Source organism: Trachurus japonicus, chromosome 3, assembly GCF_045865225.1.
Source record: "Trachurus japonicus isolate A0001 chromosome 3, Traja_1.0".
In the NCBI taxonomy this organism is placed as follows: Eukaryota; Metazoa; Chordata; class Actinopteri; order Carangiformes; family Carangidae; genus Trachurus; species Trachurus japonicus.
In genome coordinates this window covers 26,956,629-26,978,436 of record NC_140909.1, presented here as the reverse complement: position 1 = coordinate 26,978,436, position 21,808 = coordinate 26,956,629, and the positions used below count along the sequence as shown (strand labels likewise).

At 42.1% G+C, this 21,808-nt stretch overlaps 1 protein-coding gene across 1 annotated transcript; it reads right to left on the bottom strand.

Annotated features, from left to right (window-relative positions):
* Nucleotides 1–7,959: 7,959 nt before the first annotated feature.
* LOC146990075 (annexin A2-like) lies at nucleotides 7,960–16,456 on the bottom strand. Its single transcript, XM_085768718.1, has 13 exons — nucleotides 16,412–16,456; nucleotides 14,570–14,630; nucleotides 13,433–13,526; nucleotides 12,381–12,475; nucleotides 11,991–12,104; nucleotides 11,728–11,818; nucleotides 11,441–11,520; nucleotides 11,118–11,177; nucleotides 10,935–11,028; nucleotides 10,156–10,251; nucleotides 9,297–9,355; nucleotides 9,082–9,204; nucleotides 7,960–8,189 (listed from the first exon to the last, which is right to left on the bottom strand). The coding sequence occupies exons 2-13, from the start codon at nucleotides 14,618–14,620 to the stop codon at nucleotides 8,130–8,132; spliced, it is 1,017 nt and encodes a 338-aa protein (XP_085624844.1). The 5' UTR covers nucleotides 14,621–14,630; nucleotides 16,412–16,456; the 3' UTR covers nucleotides 7,960–8,129.
* Between the last annotated feature and the right edge of the window lie 5,352 nt (nucleotides 16,457–21,808).

The following is a 21,808-nucleotide window of genomic DNA, read 5'->3' as shown; positions in this document are numbered from 1 at the left end:
AGCCGAGGAGGAGGAGGTGGAGGCTCGGGAGGAAAGAAGTTGAGGTTGAGCAGGAGGCTCCTTGGTTCGACACGTTGATCTTTCGGCTGATCATAAATCCCGCTGCTGAGCTGTGTGTGGTAGGGGAGTGTGGTCACCTGGGGGTGGGGGTCGGGCTGTAGATGAGGGTTATTATGCTGATGATGTATGTGTGTGAGAGGAGGATCAGAGATGAGGTCACAGCTGACTGAGTCAGTTTATACGACAGTTCTGTTAGAAGTTCATTGACGGAGTCTGATCCGCCCGGCGACAGACGACAGAGAGGTTCAGGGAGATTTAGATGTTAAAAACATGAGAGACCACAGACACAATTTGTATCAGTATAGTATAGATGTTCGTCAGCTGTAAAAATAGCAACATCAGGTTGTTGACACTTCCTGATCGGCTCTGTTGATTGTGAGTCTCATACAACATAATTGTATTGAGAAACAACACAGTTGAGCATTATGTGGCTCAATAATTGTCTCAAAACTCAAATCAGGCCACAGCCGCCACACCCACCCCAGTCAGGGGTCAGGGGGCGGAGTCAGACAATGCCAACATGGCGACACAGGAGCAGCTTACTCTGAGCTTCAGAAACCTGTGGGCAGAGTCACAGAGAAAACGTCCATATGTCCATATCCATCCAATCCTTTTTTGCCATCACTCATGTGATAAACACTTTAGCCACTCAAAAAATTCAAGATGCCTGCCATTTTTGTCGCTGGTTTTTCAGATCAAATCAAAATACAACATAGAAAATGAAATTTAGGTCACTATGAAAAAATTCTTACTAACTAGCCTAGCGAGTTAGCCTCCTAATATAACTTTAGGACAAGTTAACAATTAGATTGCATCATTTTGTAAATACATTGGTGAAAACACTGTATTAGAAATATTAATTGTCTTTGTGAATCTGTGACGAACTCTAACAGTTGTGAATCAGTGGCCACATTAATTTCATCATTGATTTGTATGCGTTTTTATTTGTGTCTGTGTGTGTGTCATCTCAAAACAGCATAAGACAGTGAAGCTGAGTGTGAGCGGAGTCTGGATTCGTCGGCCGAGCCGTTTGTTTTGAAGTGCTGAGCAGTAGCCGAAGGCGGGAGCACTGAAATCTTCTGCTTCCCTTCGTCGCCTTTAATTTTAATGATGCTCTTCCTCAAGCTTAAGTAAAGTCTTCCACAGTGGGCGCTGGAGCCAGAGAGGGTTTACAGCTCCTTTGAAATCAGATCTAAGTATATATTTAATTTTGCTGCTGATGGCTGCAGGCGTATGCAGACAGTCAGATTAATTGGCACAGCATTAGGAGCCTTTCTGATGCGACTGCACCTTCATTATGATCGGAGTGAAGCCGCCGACTGAGGGAAACTTCATCACCCCGTCACTTCGCTGCACTACTTTACCTGAAAGTTTCTTGACTTTCCCCCACTCGTCGTAACTCAGAGCGTCGTCGTCAGCAGAGCAGAGAACAATGATTCCCTCAGTAAACTTCCAGCGGATGGCTTTCCATCTAGAATGTAAATAAGTTGGTGTGAAATAAATAATGTGTACAAGTATATCTGATAAATGCAGCAGGGAGATTAGCATAGCTGCACTCACAGTTCGCTTGGTAATCAAACTTTACTCTCTTTGCTCCCAAATATGTTCAATAAAAGATTCCACAAAGGGAACATGTGTTTGGCTGTTTGCCTCTCCTGCTTCATCTTTGTATGTTAATGGGGAGAAAAGTACACTTTACAAAGGTTTGTCGTTTTCCGGCAGCGCTCAGTGACATCTCTGGGACGTGCTCAGCCGGATCCTGTTTCAGCAGCAGCAGCAGCAGCAGCAGGGACGACGCAGGGCGGAAGGAGATGAAATATTTATGCTAATTGTTGCAAAACTTCCCACAAAAGACGACACAAGGCGTGTGATGAGGAGCTGTCAGGCAGCGCTGTCATTATGACAAGCCTGAAACCCATGGAGGAGCAGAAATCAAAGGCTCGTGCACACAGCGCTCGGGTCCCGGACGGGGCGCGCAGAAGGTCGGAGCCCCTTTAAAAATATTTCTAATGAAGGGCTGGCATCAGGAGCCCGTCAGGGAGCATTAGCAGAGACGGGCGTCAGCGCTGACGGAGCCGCGGGCTGACGCTGCTCTACCTGACTCCTCAATCTCTCTCAGCGTCTGTCGGCAGCTCCGTCAAGAAGCCAAGACCCGACATGAAAGTCAGGATGCAGGCCTGATAAACTTTGCATATTCCCCAAGAACAAGAGCAGGAGAAGAAGAAATGGCAAGATTAAACATGTGCGACTCAGTAGGCGGGCATAAATAAAAATTTTAAAGTTGCAGAGCCGGGTTTCATTTGCATTTGGCTTTGCAGAGCAGAATCACAGGGAACAAGCAGTCGCCTGAAAATACAGTCTTTGTTTTGACTCACAAACACACAAGTGTTTTTGGCCACGGCCGCATCTTTGTGCGAGTAATGATGATTCAACAAGCTGCGACTTTCATGGATCCTCTTCAGCAGGAAATATTTGTCGTGTTCTCTGCCGGTGTCAGTTTTTAGGTCTCTCTCCTCAGTGCAATGAGCGGAGCCTTAATCTGCGTTTAGCCGGAGGAGGAGCCCCACCACCATCACCGCCACCGCCACCCCCCTGGGCGTCGCTTTGATCAAAGGCCCGATGGAGACGCCTCCTCCGGGGGCCAGAAGAGAAAGGCGCTTGATCTCTGCGCTTAATTAGCGGCCCGCTTCTTAATTGTTCACTTTGCAGAATGGGGGGGTAGAGTGTGTGTGTGTGGGAAGGGGGGAGTACGGCTAAACATGTGGCAGCCGGGTGCCCTCATCAGAATTCATGACTTGAAGCCTCGATTAGAGCTGAAGACACCGAATCTGTTGTGAATTATTGTCATCTTTTAGTCTAATTAAATTTCCTGGAAAATGCATTGTTTTTCAGTGTTAGATTTTATCTGAGCCCTGATGATGATTCCAACTCTTACCGCTGACCTCTGACCTGATTGGTTGCAGGTGACAGTGACGTCACCGCCATCGGCCAAACGAGTGAGAACAGAGCTCCGCAGCTCGTTGCCATTAAAACCAAACCTGAGGCGGAGACAGAGTGAGAGTGCGGTAACCAGGGAGAGAGAGAGAGGTTGTCTGAGGTTGGGGGCATGAGACACCCATCATCCCCTCCGGTGGTTCTCCACGAGTGGGGCTAGACAAGATTCATGATGATTATTTGAAACAGAGAAACTGTTTTTTCCCCTTGTTTTTAACACATCAGCCATGAAGCTGAAACAGGAAGTTCAAATATCAGAGTCCAATTATTGATTGATGATAGTGATGATTTTGATGGTTTACGAGAGGAAGATATGAATTTCATTTCAAAACTGGTTTGAAGAACTTGATTAAGCTTCTTCACTGTTACTGCATCAAAGTCCTGACGGGCCCCGGGGGCCCTTGAGGCCCCAGCAACACAGCACACAGCAGTTTCTTCATTTTCTCTAATGCTGAAATGATTAGTTTATTAATTGATTAGTTGATGTGACAAAAAAAGTCTGCAGCTTATTTTTCAGGCATGGTTTCCACAGGTCACTTTGATTATCCATCTGTTATCAGTTTAGAGCAGTGGTTCCCAACCTTTTCTGGCTCATGACCCCATTTTGACATCACAAATTTCTGGCGACCCTGTCAATCAAGATGCGCAAGCTCAGATATTTTTAGATGCTGCATTTTATTTGAACTCGATTTAAATTCGAGAAAGTTAAAGTATAGAATACAGTTGTTTAGGATTGTATGTGGGGTTTTAAATCATATTTTTTAAAAGAATAATAATTCGTTTTAAAAATATTTTTATCAATAATTTTCAGGCGACCCCATTTGAATTATGGGCGACCCCACATGGGGTCCCGACCCAAAGGTTGAAAAACACTGGTTTAGAGCCCCAAAGAGCTTAAGTCTCTGTGACTGTCAAGCTGCTGTAGATTTAATCCTCAGTCCAGAAATAGTGAGTGAATTATATTTGTCTTCACTTGTTCCACGTTAATGTGTCACCTGTTAAGTCTGATGAGGATGTATTAATAGCCTACTAACAAACTAAACTAAAAGCTGTTACAATAATGTTGATGCCTTTTCCTTTTTTAGCTGCGTCATAATTAAATTGTAATATCAAGAGGAGTTGAAATCAGTTTTCCCCTTTATTTATTTTTTGCAAAAATTACCAAATAATTTTTTTGTTAATCAATAAGAACATGAATAAAGTGTATTTATATCTCTGTCCACTGTCTTTAGTCTCAACTGACTAGTTTTAACTGATTAACATAGCCTAATATTTTATTCTAAATGATTTTGTGTGTGTGAAGTGATTAGTTGGTCTGTTTAGGTTTAATCTCTTAGCAGCACAGACTCACTTCCGTCAGCAAATTTACTTTTTTAAAGAAACATTAATAAAATATTTCAACTTTTGTGATTTCGGGTAGATTAATATTGAACTCAGACCCGTGTTCTTCCTCCTCGATTCACCGTCACAGTCATCACATGATCATGTGTTTTCCAGAGGGTGGAGGTTGGCGTCTGTAATTATCTCGTTGGTTTGACATTTGGTTCATGTTGGAGTGGATGTTGTGGTGATTTCTGCTTTGCCTAAAGGTCTGCGGGGAAGGGAGAGAGGATGAGGGGGGAGAGAGGGAGTGGTGGGGATGGGATTATGGGAGCATAGCAATTGAGGATTAGCTCTGCTTTAAACAAATAACACTCATACAGGCCAGAAGGTCAACATCCAGAGAGAGAGAGCGAGAGAGAGAGAGCAGCTGACTTCATTATATTTGTCTCTATCTATTGATCTATCTATAACAGAAGGAAAAAATCCCTGCTCTCCAGAGGCTGAACCGTCAGATCTTACTGACCTGCTGATCTCTGATGAACACGTTTTCTACTTTGTTTCACCTAGTGACAATAAGAAGAATCATCAGGCGTTGATCGTTCAGTCCAACACACACAGGACTTCTGATTTAGCTTCTTGTTGGAAAAGGAGCTGAGGATGTGCCGTCCCAGCATGCTTTGCATCATCGTCGTCTTTATGATGGTCAGGTGGTGGTGGCTGTGGTTGTAAATCTTCTTCTTTTTTGTGTCTTTGCTGCATCTTTAATCTTTTATTGGTGATAAACATAAACAGGCTGATGCTCTCATCAAAGTTGCGACTCAACCATCATAAACCAGAGGAGGCTTCACCCAGAGACACAAAGAGCTGATGTTTGTTTGTTTAGTTGGTTGTTTTACAGTATGTTGTGTTTGTCACTACACACTTATAGGAAGGAAGACAAGGTGGAGAACTATGGTTTCTGATCAGTAAACCCACACAGCTTTATTCTTCCAAAAGAAATTATGGTGGATTTTATCATCAGCCGTCAGCGAAAAAGTTTTATGTCCAGTTCCTTTGATCATATTTTTTTTTTGTTTGATTGTTTGTTTGGTTGGGTTATAAAAGCATCAAAAGGTGGAAAGTGCATTTCTCACAGTCAGATTCTCAGTTGGCAGCAGCAGGCGGGCGGGGCTTGGACACTGTTTTGGATGTGAGGTGTTTAGCCTACCTGAGTGCAGGTGAGTCTGCATGGACTGATCACATGACCAGATGTCAGACAAGCTCAGACTGCGATCAGCTGAGTGACATGAGACTGTGAATGTAGCAGGTTGCGTTTGCGTAGCATTGAGCAGCATCTGATTAAACACAAGTCGTGTGTGTTGTCAGCGATTTTATTTACTGGAAGCCAAAGTGGAGCATCCATTCAGTGGCCAAGCTAAGCTGAGAGCCTGGGCTATGAAAATGTAGCTGACCTAAGAGGCTAGGCCAGTGTTTTTCAACCTTGGGGTTGGGACCCCATGTGGGGTCGCCTGGAATTCAAATGGGGTCGCCTGAAATGTCTAGTAATTGATAAAAAATATATTTTTTAACTAATTATTATTCTTTTTTAAATTATGATTAAAACACCACACAGTCCTAAACAACTGTAGGCTATTGTATACTTTTATAAATTTAAATCGAGTTGCAGCATATATAAATATCTGAGCTGGTGCATCTTGATCGACGGGGTCGCCAGAAATTTGTGATGTCAAAAAGGGGTCACGAGCCAGAAAAGGTTGGGAACTACTGGGCTAGGCTATCGATGTGTAGCTAAACTAGCTCACAGATTCCCCAGGTGTAACGGACCTAATCATTTTTCTACTTCTTCTTCTATCACAGACACAAACAGTCGGCAGAGTAACGATGAGACAGTCTTTATCCTCACTGACATTACAACACTCTCATCTCCATCTCATCATCTTTGTTTTCAGAGTGCAGCTTCACACCCTCCTCTCCAGTCGGTGTCCATGGCTGATCACCTCCAACTTTACCTCCATCTACTGGTCAGTGTCTGTTGACAGCAGCAGCTGTCTTTGATTTCAGTCACAGCACAAACTGTCTCTTCTATTTCATTAATACTAATGAGCTTTTTTTGCTGGAGGTAAAATCAGCATCTTTAATTAAAAAATTAGCAGCAAACAAACAATAAAAAACCTACGAATGATTAAAGGAAAAACAACCTGCAGCAGTGAAGGAATCTTTTTATCTGAATCCTCTGGATTTAATTATCAAACATGAATTAATGTGAGATTACACAAACACACAGCACAAATATGTGTGTATGTGGGTCTACAGGGGCATCATTAATAACCAATATTTTCACATCAAATAACAACTTTGATCCAACAAACACTGAGTCGTCCTCAGGAGAGAGAGGCGCAGCTTCTTCATTTCATCAGCACTTTTCCCAACAGACGTCAGACACAGAATTTCTTGGAAAATAAATAATGGCAGAAACTTACTGTAGTTTCTACTCCTTCAAATAAACTGATCCGCTGCCTTAAAAGCACAGTGGACAGAGAGTTGGGCCATCGGTCTTCCTCATTCTGACTTCAGGCTTTGAAAGTCCAAAATATTATTGTGGTTTTATTCATCTTGAATGTGGAAAAAAATATGATTACAGACAGATTGTTTAAACATGTAAAAAAAAAAAAATTAATATAGGCCTATTGATTGGTCAGATATTTTACATTGAAGTTCAGGGAAGCGAGGGAACCAAATAAAAAATGAAACATGTTCTTGTAGGAAATTGTTAACAAAGGAAAAAAAGTAGAAGACGGTAACTTAAAGCAATAACAATCAAACTGTGTAGAGCTGGTTGACTATTTATATGATAAAAGTCAATGAAAGCTGTTCAGTTTTATGTTTTCTTTGCACACATGCATGTGGAGGGTCTATGCTGTGTGTGTAGATACTGTATGCATGTTTGTCTTGATATAATGACAGTACAGACATAAATGGTGTGAAGAACACATCATGAGCATCATCATGTTTGTGCTGTGATCACCAGATTTGTTTCTGTTGATTTTAATCTTTTCTGCCTTTTTTTTTTGTTTTCTTGCCTTGTTGTGTTAATATAAGATATAACAGGGTATCAGGATTATTTCTGAGAAATCTGCTGAACATCATAAAGGAGGAAACTGTGAGACTCAATGGCCCTGAGGGCTCGACTAACTGCCACTTAAGAAAACACATGCAGAGACACAACGAGCTACAAATTCAGAAAACAACAACAACACAGGCCACATTGCAAAAACTCACAGGGACACAAAAAGGCCAGTTGTGAAGACAGCTACCTGTTAGTGGCTGGTAGTGTGCGTGTGCGAGTGCATGTGCATGCGTGTGTACAGTATATGAGACACAAAGTCCTAAAATGAGACTCGGGGATTGATTATTTCATCATGATCACTAACAGTCATAGGTTTAAAGTGAATTTATGATGTGTTCACCTTACTGCAAAGAAATCCCTACAACGGACATTTAAAGAAAATGTAGATTTTATTTTCTGTGTTTTTCTGTGTGTGTGTTTCCCTCTACTGGCAACTCCATCAAACAACAAACATATTTAGGTAAAAAGTTTTTATTTCTCACACAGAAGCTGCTCAGATAGAGGGAGGTGATATGTTTCACATGAAAACAACAACGGGCTCTAACACTGTAAGACAATCTGCAGTTAGTTGACATCTCAAACCCAGTTGCCCTCTGGGAAACCGAGTCCACACATAGCTGAGGTCTTAGTCGTCTCCTCCACACAGACTGAGTAGAGCTTTCTGGTAGTCGCCTTTAGTGTGCTCCTGTAAACACACAAACAATAACAACAATTACAACTTCCTGTAGGTCCAGTATCACAATAAAAAAACTTCCTGTATCTCCAGTATCACAGTAAAAGTACTTCCCATAATTACAATATAGTTTCCTGTGATTCACAAATATAAAGTCCTATTATGTTTTAACCTAAATTTTGTCTCAGTTGGAGAATTTGATACATCTCAATGATTTTTTAATTTATTTTTTTTTTTTTGGGTTTGTTTTATTTGAAACTGTCGGTGAAATAGCTGATCACAAATAACTTCTCTGTGCTGTGTTCACTGGCCTGTTCCTGTGTGAGACATGACGGCACCTGTTCTGTCACAGAGAGGCTGCTACCACAATCATTCCTTATTCATTCAAACACCCTTAAAAACAGGGGTTCACAAAGTGCTTTGACATAAAAGCACAACTACAGGAAAAAAAAAAGATCAGAGGAGGTGAATAAAACAGTGCCATAAAAGAAGACAAAAAGCAATAAAATCAAATAGAAACCAATAAAAACGAAATAAAATGAAATAAAACCACAACAAAAAAAATAGGATGCAATGGAACTATAACAGAGGAATAAGAAAAGATACAATAAGATAAAGAATAAAAGACGATAGAAAAGCCAAAAGGAGACACCATCACATAAAAGCAAGTCTGTAAAAGAGGGTTTTTAAGAAGATTTTAGATTTAAGCCTTTACTCTGGAACGACAGGTCTCCACCTGCGGATCTAAGGCTGCAGGCAGCTCATAAAACGCCAGCACTTCTGATTTGTACCTTGGAGTCAGACCAATGTGGATTTTAACAGTGATCAGTAAAATTTTAAAATCTATTGTAAAGCTAAGAGGAAAGTCGTCTCATTTTGTAGGGCTGCATGTACATGTACTTACAGCGATAGTCTGGAAGAGCGACCGCTTGTGCTGCTTCTTGAACTCTGTCCTGATCTTCATCAAGTCGACCTCACAGCGAGACACCATGATCCTGGTCACCACCTTCTCCTTCGCCCCTTTACTCTGCACAGAAGAAACATGGAGGATGTGTCAGTGAGTGATAGTCACACGTTCACCTGCTGAGAGTGAGTTTATCAGTGCTGATGGAAAAATACCTTCATGGCATCACTGAGTCTGTTGGCGAAGTACAGCTGCCTGTTTTCAAAGCACTCCACTGTGGACAGAGACAGGGATTCTGATCAGCCACAGAACTGGAGACACTGGGAAAATATGAATGATGTGAAGGAACTGAACATCACGGTGTTCAGACCTGGACCGAGAACCAGAGTCCTCCTGACAACCGAACATTACAACACTGGTTGGTTTGCACCAACAAGGTCTGATTTAGTAAAACTAGGTTTAAAATGAGTTAGTCCAGGTTTAAATTAAGCCAAGCTCTGTTGCACCATTTCAAATTAAACTCGGTTAGGAGAAGCCAAGTTAATTTATTCAAAACTAATTTAAACTGAGTTTAATAAGTGTGTGTATTAAAATTAAATAAATGTGTAAATAAATATAGACATAATCTGCTGGGTTTCTAAATCAAACATTGCATTACTAGCTAGCATTGCTTTTTAGTAGTCATGAAGTTGGTGCTTCTGTGGTGTAGCTGGGTTTCTGTCTCTCAGCCCAGTCTCCTGTTCAGCTCCATTCAAATTCATCTTCATCATAAAACAGTGGGTGAAGTCTGTCTCTCAGTTTTCTCTGAGAAACTCCATTTTGTCAAATCCATCTTAATAACCCAGCCATTGTAAAAGTTAAACCTCCTCAGCTGGAGGCCTAAAGTTGACTAGAGATCACAGGTTAAACTGGAGTTTAAAGGTTTTGTGTGACAGAATTAAATCTAGTTTTTTTTGGGTTTTTTTCCTTTTAAACTCCATTGCTGCCAGAAAAACCTTGTTGGTGTCATCCAGCATTTGAGCAGAGCTGTAATGAGCTGTTGCCTGGTGCTGATGAGGAGTTGGTTGGACGTACCCAGGGTGAGGAAGGACTTCTCCAGATCTCCCTTTACCTCCTTCCTTATGCTCTCCTTCATGTCGTAGGGGCTGTAGCTCTTATACCTGTCAAAGACTGAGACACAAACAGGACCATGAGCCAGACAACAGAGACACTGCCATTTTTCCTCTTCACCAAATGCGGTTAAAGCTCTCCTATGGCAGCATCTAGTGGTTGTCAGAGGTACTATATCATAACAGCTCTGACTCCAACACTCTGATTTACATATGGACCAGCTCAGTGAATATTTACAGAGGAGACTCTGGCTTTAGGTTTAAATCTTCCAAAAATATTACTGTGTTTTATTGAACTGTTTATTTGGCCCACATGTAAGTTATAATCTATAACCTTTCCACAATGTCTTAAAACTGAACAGACTATTTAGTTTAGTTGTGTTCTTATGTCATCCCAAATGCTTACAATGTTTTAATCCAGAGAAATCCTTTTTTTTTTCTTTTGTGTCATATATTGGTGTCACCAATACAGGTGTTACAGGAGAACCCTGACCCCTCACTAAAAACACTGAATGATGTGTCAAATAGCTAAACTTAGTGACCATTGATGTTCAATATGAAAAAAAACTTTGGTGCTACATGTAAAAAGAATGTTGTATTTCAAAATAGAAGATTGCCAATGATCTACAAAAAATATCAAAATTGTTCAGATGATAAAAACCTGATTCAGGACTCTCAGGATCTGAGGTTCTGGTCAGGCGATGGTTCATCATGTGACTCCATAGGTGAACAGGTGTAGTTTACCTCTCTGCAGGTGGGGGACGCTCCTCTGAGACATGATGGTGATCCAGGTCATAACATCGGTTCCCTTCCTCTTCACTCCAGCTTCATACAGAGACTGAGACCAGGACAGAGGAGACATGAGACACCAAACAAACCGACTAACACATCTTTTTCTTGTTTAGAAACAAGACCGCTGTGACTCACCCTGGCATCTGCGTCAATCACCTCGTAGTCGACCACGTTGGAGGGATCATCTCTCTTCGTCTGTGGATCAACAAGGTCACTGAGGTCAGTGGAAGAACCATGGTAACCAACAGTAGCTCTGGGTTTATCCTCATGATCAAATCAATGTTTTCTTGTTCAAAAATAAAAACATCTAACAAATTCTGCAGGTATGAAAAACAATAGGATTAACAGTTAATCTGTTAAAGATGAAGAGGAGAATCAGTTTCTAATTTGTTTCTCATGTTCAGTCAGTTTGAATCTGTCATGACTTTCTCAATAAAAGTCCAGCGTCTTGGATCTACCTCAACCAGAGCCAGCAGCAGTTTGGCGAAGTCTCCTGATGTGTCTCCTGCGACATCTTTCTCCAGATCCTTCTTAAACACTGTAACACAAAGTAGAAGTTAAGTTAATAAAGTGAAGCTATGACAAACAAACAACAAACAATTTGCTGCTTGTTGCCTCGCAGCTGTTCTGCCCCAACAAACAAAACCAGATCAGAGCTGGATCTGGATCTGAACCTGTTTCTCTTTGATTAATAAGGATCAGATTCATTATACGAGCTGTGTTTGTTGTCACAAAAGCTTCTTACTGTCTTTGTAAACCCTCTTGATCTCCATCAGCTCCTCGTTGCTCCTGGAGCAGACGATCTCAATGAGAGTCTCCTCATCTGTCCCCAGACCCTGCACACAGACACACCACAGGTAAGACAACAGGTAAAACTCCTCAATGTTCATAACAGTGCTGCTTAACATCAGACAGATGAAACTCCAGTCTGAAACATAGTGTGTGGCAGTGCTCATGTACTGTAGAGCGCCACCTCCAGACATATTAAGTTGATGTGTGACCTCTGACCTTCATGGAGGCCTTCAGTTCGGAGGCATCGTACTGGACGGTGCTCTTCATCAGGCCCAGCATCAGAGCCTCTAGAGAGCCAGACAGCGCCCCCTTCAGAGCCATCATCAGATCCTGAAAACATACACACACAGATATGAAATTTGAATTTACATATTTGTTTATGTATGTATTTTTATTCATTCATTTCAAACTAACAACCAGGTTGAAGCAATTATTTGCTAGAGAGCAAGGTACTGTTTGGTTTAGAGGTTTAAAGAGGAGCATCAAATATAGATCATTTTGAAAATATAACTTCTCTTCAACTTTTACAAATATTTTTACAATCTTTATGTAAATATGACAGTATCTGAATAATGTACTAAACACATCTCTATTCTGCTGTCCAACCTTCTTGGCAATTCGCTCATACTCGAAGGCGATCTCCCGCCGCTGCTCATAGCTGCGTCTGGTCAGGATGTCGGTGATGGTCTGTTCATCCACTCCTGCAGGAAACAGAGTCATGCTTCAGAGTTCAGAGGTTATCTCAAATGGTTGATGCTTCATAATGTTGCTTGGCTGTATCTATCTTCATTAGTGTCGGACAGTAGTATGGCAACTTTAGCTGATAAACTGTAAACTGTTTTCTTGTCTGTAACAACATCTATTGCACGTCTGTCCGTCCTGGGTGAGGGATCCCTCCTCTGTTGCTCACCCTGAGGTTTCTCAGATTTTTCCCTGTTAAAAGGGTTTTCCATGGAGTTTTTCCTCAGTGGATGTGAGGGTCTAAGGACAGAGGATGTTGTTACGATGCCATGTAAAGCCCTTTGAGACAAACTGTTTGTAAAAACGGGCTATACAAATAAAATTGCCTTGCCTTGCCTTGCCTGATGCCTGTCAGTTACCTCACTGTCAGCTCGCTGGCTAACCAGGCTAATAGTTGTGATTAGCTCGACTTTTGTTGACAGGGAAACTTTATTCAGTTAATCGTGTGACAGTAACCTAAGAAAGGAGGAAGCTGTTGTTGACAAAGCTTTACTGTAGTTTTGGTCTGAGATGCTGAAAGTGAGCTGGTGCAGTACAACAGAAGCTTTGACATTTCCAGTGCTGTTCATCTTGTAGACTTTCCTAAGCCCTTAAACATTGCTCTTTTGGTCCTTGTAGTAGTGAGTAAAGCTGCCTCATTGTTTCCAGAGACTAAATGTTCTCAGTTCTTCAAAGTACATTATGAACCAGTGAAAAGGTTCAACTGTGTTTCATCAGTTTCATATCTAGAGATGGAAACTCTGACGTCCTGCTTCTCCCACTGCTCTCACAGGAGGCTGAGTCAGTCCAACTGGAAACCCTGCACTCTGCATTCAGACACAGAGGAGCTGTACGATCTGCTTCACAGGTTCAATTCCCTCACACTTGTGGTTTGTTGCACTTGAGAGGGGAGCAGTGGTGTTACTGGACTGTCTCACCTTTGGTTTTGATGGCTGTCTCGATCCTGGCGGCATCTTTGGCCGGGTCAAAGTCTCGTATGGGCACCACAGTGGGGAATTTAGGTTCCTTTTCCTATGGACAGAGACACATGTTAGAGACAGTGTGCTGAGATACGTGGAAACACCTTAAACACCTGCATACACAGGTGATGGAGAGACGTGACCTGAGTCTCTTCATGAGTTCACACTGTATCTGAGTGAATCATTGATCAGGCTCATTTCTAGATCAGCTCTGGGTGGAGAACAGGCCACGCCCCCCTCACCTGCTTTATGAGGGTGTAAAACAGCACAGAGCTGCAGGTAGTTAAGATATGAGAGTATGTGGATACAGTGTGTGTGTGTGTGTGTGTGTGTGTGTGTGTGTGTGGTCTGATAATCTGAGAGAGATTAACAAGAGAACAGGCAAACAGGATGTGAGAGGCAGAGGTGAAATACTCGTCTGTCACCACCTGACGTCCTGTACTCATTTATTGATTTGTTCCATCCGATGGATTCAAGTTTGAGGAGCAGTTGAACCTGCTAATGATTAGTTGCTTTGCTACACACTAGCATTAGTTAACATTATTAAATACTTCAATAATTCATCATTCATAAAGAATTCTCCTACAGTGATACTAATTAGTCAGTGATTTATAAACATATATGTTTAATCCTGGATTAATAAAAAATAATAATTGTATTTTCTGCTTCATTAGGATGACTTTGTAGCTACCTGAATTAATTATGAATTTCCTTATTAATAAGTGTTTATAAAAAATCAATATACTGGAACTTTTATCTTATCAACCACTGACATATTGTAAATATTTGGTTTATTAACAATGAATAATGTGTAGTTATTCAGTGTTCCATTTTACAAATCCATCGATCTGATTAGGGCTGATATCTGGACAGTGTGAACCTGCCGACGCTTCTCTGACCCCTCCCTCAGCACAACCACCCACCTATTGATTATTACCAGTATTAGTTCACACAGGAGCATTTTTGTGTAACCTGTGCTCAGGTGTGCAGCCTCTAACCTGAGCTCTGACAGTGTAGAGTGTAGCAGTGCAAGTGCAGATGTGTCTGTTGTAAGATTAAATCCTGTTTCCTGAGTTTCAGGTGCATATGACTCACCCCTCCATACGACAGGGTCAACTGACCCAGAAACTCAGACACCAGCGCCATAACGACAGACCTGCAGAGAGACCACAGACTGTATTTAAACATAACACTGTACATGTTACAGCAGCTTTGTTGTTTAAGTTTTAATTGAGTTTGCCAAACTTTGTCGAAAACAGAAGTGATGAAACAAGGGGGCGTGATTAGATGATTGACGATTGACGATTGACGATCGATGAGCAGATGAGCAGATGGATGACAGCAGGACGTCTCCCAGGTGACATTCTCGATTCTTGTGTGTCTGATGCTCTCGTTCCTATTACATTTGTATTAGCTGCTGCCCTGTGGATCTGACCTTTGACCCTTGACCCTCCTTCACTTCAGCAGATCAGAGTGTGGGGATAGCAGAAGAGGCAGGTGTGGCATCCTGATGTTTCCAGATGTTTAAAAGTTTCCTCTCCACTACAGTTTGAAGATGACACAAGCGCCTGATTCACCACCAAGCCACAGGTCAGTTTAAATCAGTGACTCTCACTACACCTCACATCTAATTACCCCCCCCCTCCTCCTCCTCCACCTCCTCCCCCTCCTCCTCCTCCTCCTCCTCCTCCTCTTCCTGCCTGCTGCTGTGGCTGTAAACACCTCAGTGAGAGCTCAGAGGTGGGTTTGGTTTATTGACTAGTGCATGCCACAGGGTGTGACTGCAGATAAGAGAAATAGATCTGGGTCCAAATACGTCTGAAGAAATGTGGAGCCTGTTGCATAACACATAGGTACACACACACACACACACACACTGTCTCCCTCCACTGAAGTGTGGAGTCTCTTCGACCCTCGGCCCTCTTACTAAACGTTAACAGGAAGAGTGTGAGGGTCAGTGTTTTGTTGCCAGGCAACAGGCGTTACAAACAGGCCCGAGTCCAACAGACAGACCCACAGCTGCTAAGATTTAAAGGGGAAAATCACCATTTAACGTATTCTCCTACGTCCTACCGCAAGGTAAAAGTGCTTACTGTAGTTGTGTCACAGTTAAAGTGCATCCTGTACAATGTTACAGTACTTTCTGTAGTGGCGCCGTGTAGCTCAGTGGGTTGAGCAGGCGTCCGACTACAGCCCTCGCTGCATGTCATTCCCCCTCTCTCTGCCTCCCCATTTCCTGTCTCTCTCAACTGTCCTGTCTATTAAAGACAAAAAGCTCCAAAAAATACTTTAAAAAAAAAAGGTACTTTCCGTGGGTGGTGTCACAGTAAAAGTAGGCTACGTGCACAGTAAACCTTTACCTTAGCCTGAACTAACGTGTGTGATGACTGACAGTGTGGATGTGTTGGTTCAGTTCTGTACCCGTCTGCTTTTTTACATTAAATCATCTGTTTCCTGTTCTTCAGAAATGATCCGACATTTAAACACCAGTAGAAACTAGTCAGTGTTTTATCACACTGTCAAACCAACTGGACAATAAAGTTACAATAAAGCTTTCAAAATGAAAGCCTTCAAAATGAAAGCCTTCAGTTAGCAGTGAGTGTTTTATCCTCATGCTTGCTACTTTGTAAGTGGATTTGGTACCTGATGCCAAGTGTCCCAGAAGAACCCTGCGCCCCTTCCTCAGTAAATGACATGAACATGCGGATAATGACGGACAGCAGAGAGCAGCAGTGTGGTCTCACCTCGAGAGACTTTGGTCTGAACTTCTAACAGAGTCCACACAGACTCACTGAGACTGAGCGACTTGTTACAGATGTTTCCACTGGTGTTTCCACAGTTGAAGACACAAAACTCTTTAATACTCTGAGTTATGATTCACAGACCGAGCGCAGTGGAGTTTTTCCACTAAAGTGAAACTGAGTGTGAGTTTCTTACCTTCAGAGAAGCAGCAGAGGCAGCGAGCAGCAACAGCTCCGTTATGACCAGAACCAGCAGGGTGTGGTGTTTAAATACCAGCTGACTTACACACACGCTCACTCACTTACACATACTCTCTCTCTCTCTCCCTATCTGCCCAATCACGCTGCCCAGTGACTCAGTGGACGAGACTTTTACACATCGCATCAAGCACATGGGCAGAAATTCCTCACTGAGGCTCAGAGCCTCGCCTGAAACAGTCTAATGAACATCACAGTATAAACGAACTCTAGGTTTCCATAGTAACACTATCGAAGTTTCACGTTGCAGCGACATCCTGACTAGAAGACCAAATTTACTATATGCAACTTACAAACTGTAACAGCGCTTACTGTCCTGTTTATTTTAACATATTAGTTTATGATTTAACAGAAGCACATACCTGATCCTGTGTTCATGTGAGAAAACTGGTTCATAATCGACACAGGAAGTCATGTGACCTTCACGTCGAAATAGACACATCCAACATCATGCTTACATTGATATAATAATAATATAATATAAACCAAAGTACTGGACAAATGGACATGATCTGACCTGATGATGTCGCTAGATGAAGTCGGACAGTCATCCCAGAGTTCGGGACTGAGGTCACATGACTTCACTCAAGTCAGACTTAATTCTCTTTATGGACCAAAAGTGTGGAAAGACTCAACTTTGATTTGATGGCTTGAGATATATTTGCATTTTTCCAGACATTTTAAAGTTAGATTCTGTTGTTAAAACATGTTGAGATGATTGTTAGTGCAGTGCTAATGAACCAGCTGTCAGGGGGCGTAGCCAAAAGTCCAAAAACACTGGATCATTTTCACGGGACGAAAGAGAACAGAGAACACATGGTGAGACATACAGTGATAATAATAACTCATGAGATCTCCACTCCACTGATGACAAACAGTCCTACACAATACAAATCTTAGACAATAAAGACATTAAAGATTAAAACCTCTGGCCCCACCCTCAAATCTGCAACAAGTCTGGTGCCAAACAGTTCAGTTCAAGTTGGTTGACACACTGATGATAATGACACTAATAATTACAATCGTAGCATTGAGTGGTTCATAGAAATCAGTCAGATTCATTGAACATTAAGAATGTTCAATCCGCCTCCCTGCGTACATGAGGTCACTTCCTGCCATAATCCACTTGTGGTTTACTCACCTTGGACGGGCCCACAAACCCCCCTACCTCGCCTCACCACACCCTCCCACCACACCCACTTTATCACCGACTGGCTGGATAAAAATTAGCAGAGATCACCACCCACTGAGGGTCCGTTTACTGTTATCCAACATTCACACAAACACGCACACACACACACCAAGGTCACTGTGTGCGTTCACCTATCTTTATCTTTATTGATTTACACATATTTACACTACAATGTAATGGAGAGAAAAATCTAAGTGGCACTCTCCAGGTCAAAGGTCACATCACACTAATCCTTTGAAAAATGATTAAAAAGAGGAGGAAAAAAGATTAAAGCTAGAAATAGTATATACGGTAAATAAGTGCTCAAAGTAAATACAAATTGGGATTAATCGATTGTTTGCAACAAATTATCTTCAGACAATCTCTCGTTGAAGGGGTTTGTGGTGATACACCTGCTGAAACCCTGTCAACTTCAAGACCATCTCTGTGTGAAGGGGACACTGATCAGAAGAGTTAAAACTGGACTGGACTTTTTGTTTCACTCACTTACAAGATGTTAAACAAAAAATTGTCCTCTGACATTAATTTAAAAAAAAGCTGAATCCTCACACACAAACACTAGTCTTGAGGGTTTAGTTTTCTGGAGGTTGATGGTCTCACGCCATCAGAACAACATCATCAAACAGTTTCACCCTCACTCCAGCTCTGCCCACCCATGTAGACAGGAATATGAACTCATGTCACCCCCACAGTGTGTAACAAAGGCTAAAGACAGCTCCACCCAACATGTCTCTGTAGGGAATTCCAGGTACAGAGGAACTACCTGGATTAGGTGGATGTGGATCTGAGGTCGTTCCAGACTCAAGTTTCAGTCTGTTTGTCTCAGAGCAGCTGGACCCTTATTTCCTCTGTCCTTATGTAAACAGCTGTGGGAGGAAGCTGCTGCGGACCGAGCTGAGTGTGTTCATGAGAAACGGAAAGCTCTATTGTTTTCTCTGGTTTCACCTTCAGCAGCGGCAGCAGGACTGTCCTCCATCCGTCCACAGTCATGAAGACTGAAGAGGACGACTCCTCTGCTCTGACAGGAACTCAGGGTTTTCGTTCCTGGGAAGAGACAAGTCTGCAGTGAGACATTCATACTAAATAGCTATAATCTGCAGGGAGGACCCCGACATTTACACCACAGACTGATGATATAAAAATTTCGGAAACTGATTAAAAAAGGAGCTGCTACTGTAGTCTGAAGGTGATTTTACATTCACTCATTAAACTTTCTCATGGTAATTTCATTTTGTGGAGTTGTTACTCCAGTTTTTAAGTTACTTGTTGGCTAATACACTTCACTCAAATTTGAAAGGTTGTACTTTCTACTTCACTACATTAACTTCACAGTTACCAGTTAGTTTTTGTGTCTCTCTGCTCTTAATAGTCAGACTTTATAACCTGACTAGAGGTGGTCGGATCTGTTTGTATCAGTCTCTGCTGAGACTGTGCGAGCAGGAAGGCTGTGAGGAGGAGTGGTCCAGAGGAATCTGACCTGTATGTGAAACAATCACAAACTGTATCATCAGAGATAAGAGGATGTTTTTATGAAGGCCACACCTCTGTGTACTAGCCCATAGAGGATCCTGTACTTGTTGCCCAGCAACCCTGACAACATATAATCTCCCAGATGCATTTTCAGATAAAGTTAGGTTAGCAACAGACCAAGAGCTCGTCTCCTCTCACCAACCAAATCCTCAACTCTCATTACAAGCTCTGTGGGATCAGATCTTCAAAAACACATCTGTCTACTTCTCCTGTTCACTCTAACCACCTCCCCCTGTCAGCTGATGTGAGCACCCATCAGCTGTCTGTGGCCACACCGCCCCCTGGTGTCTGAACAGTGGAGCTGCTGTCAGTCATAGTGAACCCTGTGGATTGATTGAATTGACATTATGATCATTGACCTGCCTCAGGCTTTTGAGTTGATTTTCAGCAGTGTTTGGCACCTTCTAGTCGTGATTTTGTTTAAACAAGAAGTAGTGGGCGTTGTTTAGCTCAGTTGGTAGAGCCGGCGCCCCATGCGCAGAGACAGTAGTCCTCGCCGCAGCTGGCCCCATATCGAAACCTGACTGGAGCGGCCCTTTGCTGCATGCCATTCCCCCTCTCTCTGTCTCCCTATGTCCTGTCTCTCTCAACTGCTACACCCCAAAACAATATACTTAAAAAACAGGAAGTAATTTTATGTCTGTATGTTTGGTTTGGTCATGTGACTTCAGTGAAAGCAGCCCTTTTCCTTCTCGGGCGGACAAGAGGTCAGACAAATTTCATCTGCTGCCATCATTTACTTTGAGATGGTGAAAGCACCGTCTGTAAGTTCATTTATTGTTAACTTCATGTTTTGATAATATGTGATTACATTGTGAATCAAATGCTTTCTTGAACTTCATAAAAAATATACACTGTTGATTATTAACACATGTTTGCCTGGTTTAGGAGTTTACATACACTAAAATACAATGGTAGAGCAGTAACCACATGCATGCATGCGTGTGTAAACAGAGAACAGCAGAGTTTCTTCACGTTCTTTCCACTTTCTTTCTCTCTCTTTTCTCTACACTTCTCTTTCTTTTTTTTTCTTTTTTCTTTTTTTTTCTTCTTTTTTTCTTATTTATACAGGCCAACGCACACAGGTACATAAAAAGACACTGCTAATCAAATTAACAATCAATTGTACCAAGATCTGTACATATACTGTACACACATACAGTAGGCCTACATACAGTACACATATATCTTTCTTTCTTTCTTTCTTTCTTTCTTTCTTTCTTTCTTTCTTTCTTTCTTTCTTTCTTTCTTTCTTTCTTTCTTTCTTTCTTTCTTTCTTTCTTTCTTTCACTGGGGTTCTCCCTGGAACCCCAATGGTCTGAATGTTCTGATCTGGATCAGGTACAGTAGCTGCAGCACCTGAGCTCCAATCCCCTGTTTCGCTGACGCTGGACTTAACCTCGTTAGCAACTAATCCTCACCAGGGCCATATTAACAGCTTTAACATGGAGACATCGCAATATGCTCACAACTGAGAGACCTCATAAACTACAACAATACAACAACATAAATAACATGTTTAACAGCTTAAAGGCCTGATACACAAAAAAACACAACACAACAACACCCTCACATCCGACAGGCCTGATACACAATGACAACGGACAACACAACAGCAACTCACACAACACAACAAATAATACAAACAACAGGACAAATAACAAGATAACAATACAGACAACACAATAACAACAATGCAAGCCACACAAGAACACCAAGCCTCCCTCAGCCACTGACAGTGGCAGTGTCTATGTTAATGTACCAGAGGCAGCTGTTTAAGTCTGACTCTGTGTGATATGTAGACTTGTAGACAGTAGAATGAGGCCTCGTTTGTGATGAACCAAGACTTTTTTTCTGTGAGGAAACACAACTTACCACTGCATCACTGTTTACGTTTAATCTAAAACGATATAGTTCATGATCATCATCAGGGATTGACTCTGCAGAGTCTGCTGATAATGAGTTTATGCTGTAGCTGCCAGTCTCCACGAGCAGTGAGGCTTCAATCCAATTCCAGCATTGAATCAACACCGAGCTCTGATCCTCCAAACAACAAACAACCGCTGCTCTGTCCAATTTACAGAGAATCATCAGCTGAGTCTGCAGCTCCACTCACAGAGATTCACACTGACTCATCTCTATCAATCCACACACGGCCTCTGATTTCACAATAAAAGTTTTAACAGCCTGTGTCCCACAGCAGGATGACTCAGTCTGAGAGCAGTAGGTGAAAACAGTAAAGCATCAAATGTTGGACTCATGTCAAAACTGACAAAATCTGTGGAAAGAACCAGACAGAGAGCTTTTTATTGTGTCCTCCACCAAAGACACTGAGTCACTGATGAGGAAATAATGAAGCTGACACACAAAAAGAATCAGTTAGTGTAACAAATGCTCATCTCTTAGTTCACACTCTTTCATTCTCATGTTTCTGTTTTTGATTGTGACTGGACAACATGTGAGCAGTGGGACAGGTGACATACAGTAGGTGGGCGAAGTCCAGAGATATACTGTAGCATCCATTAAATGTCCTGTTGGCTGTTACTCTGCATTGCACTGCATCTACCTCTGAAGAACAGGAGCGATACATTCACTACTTGGTGACCGATATCG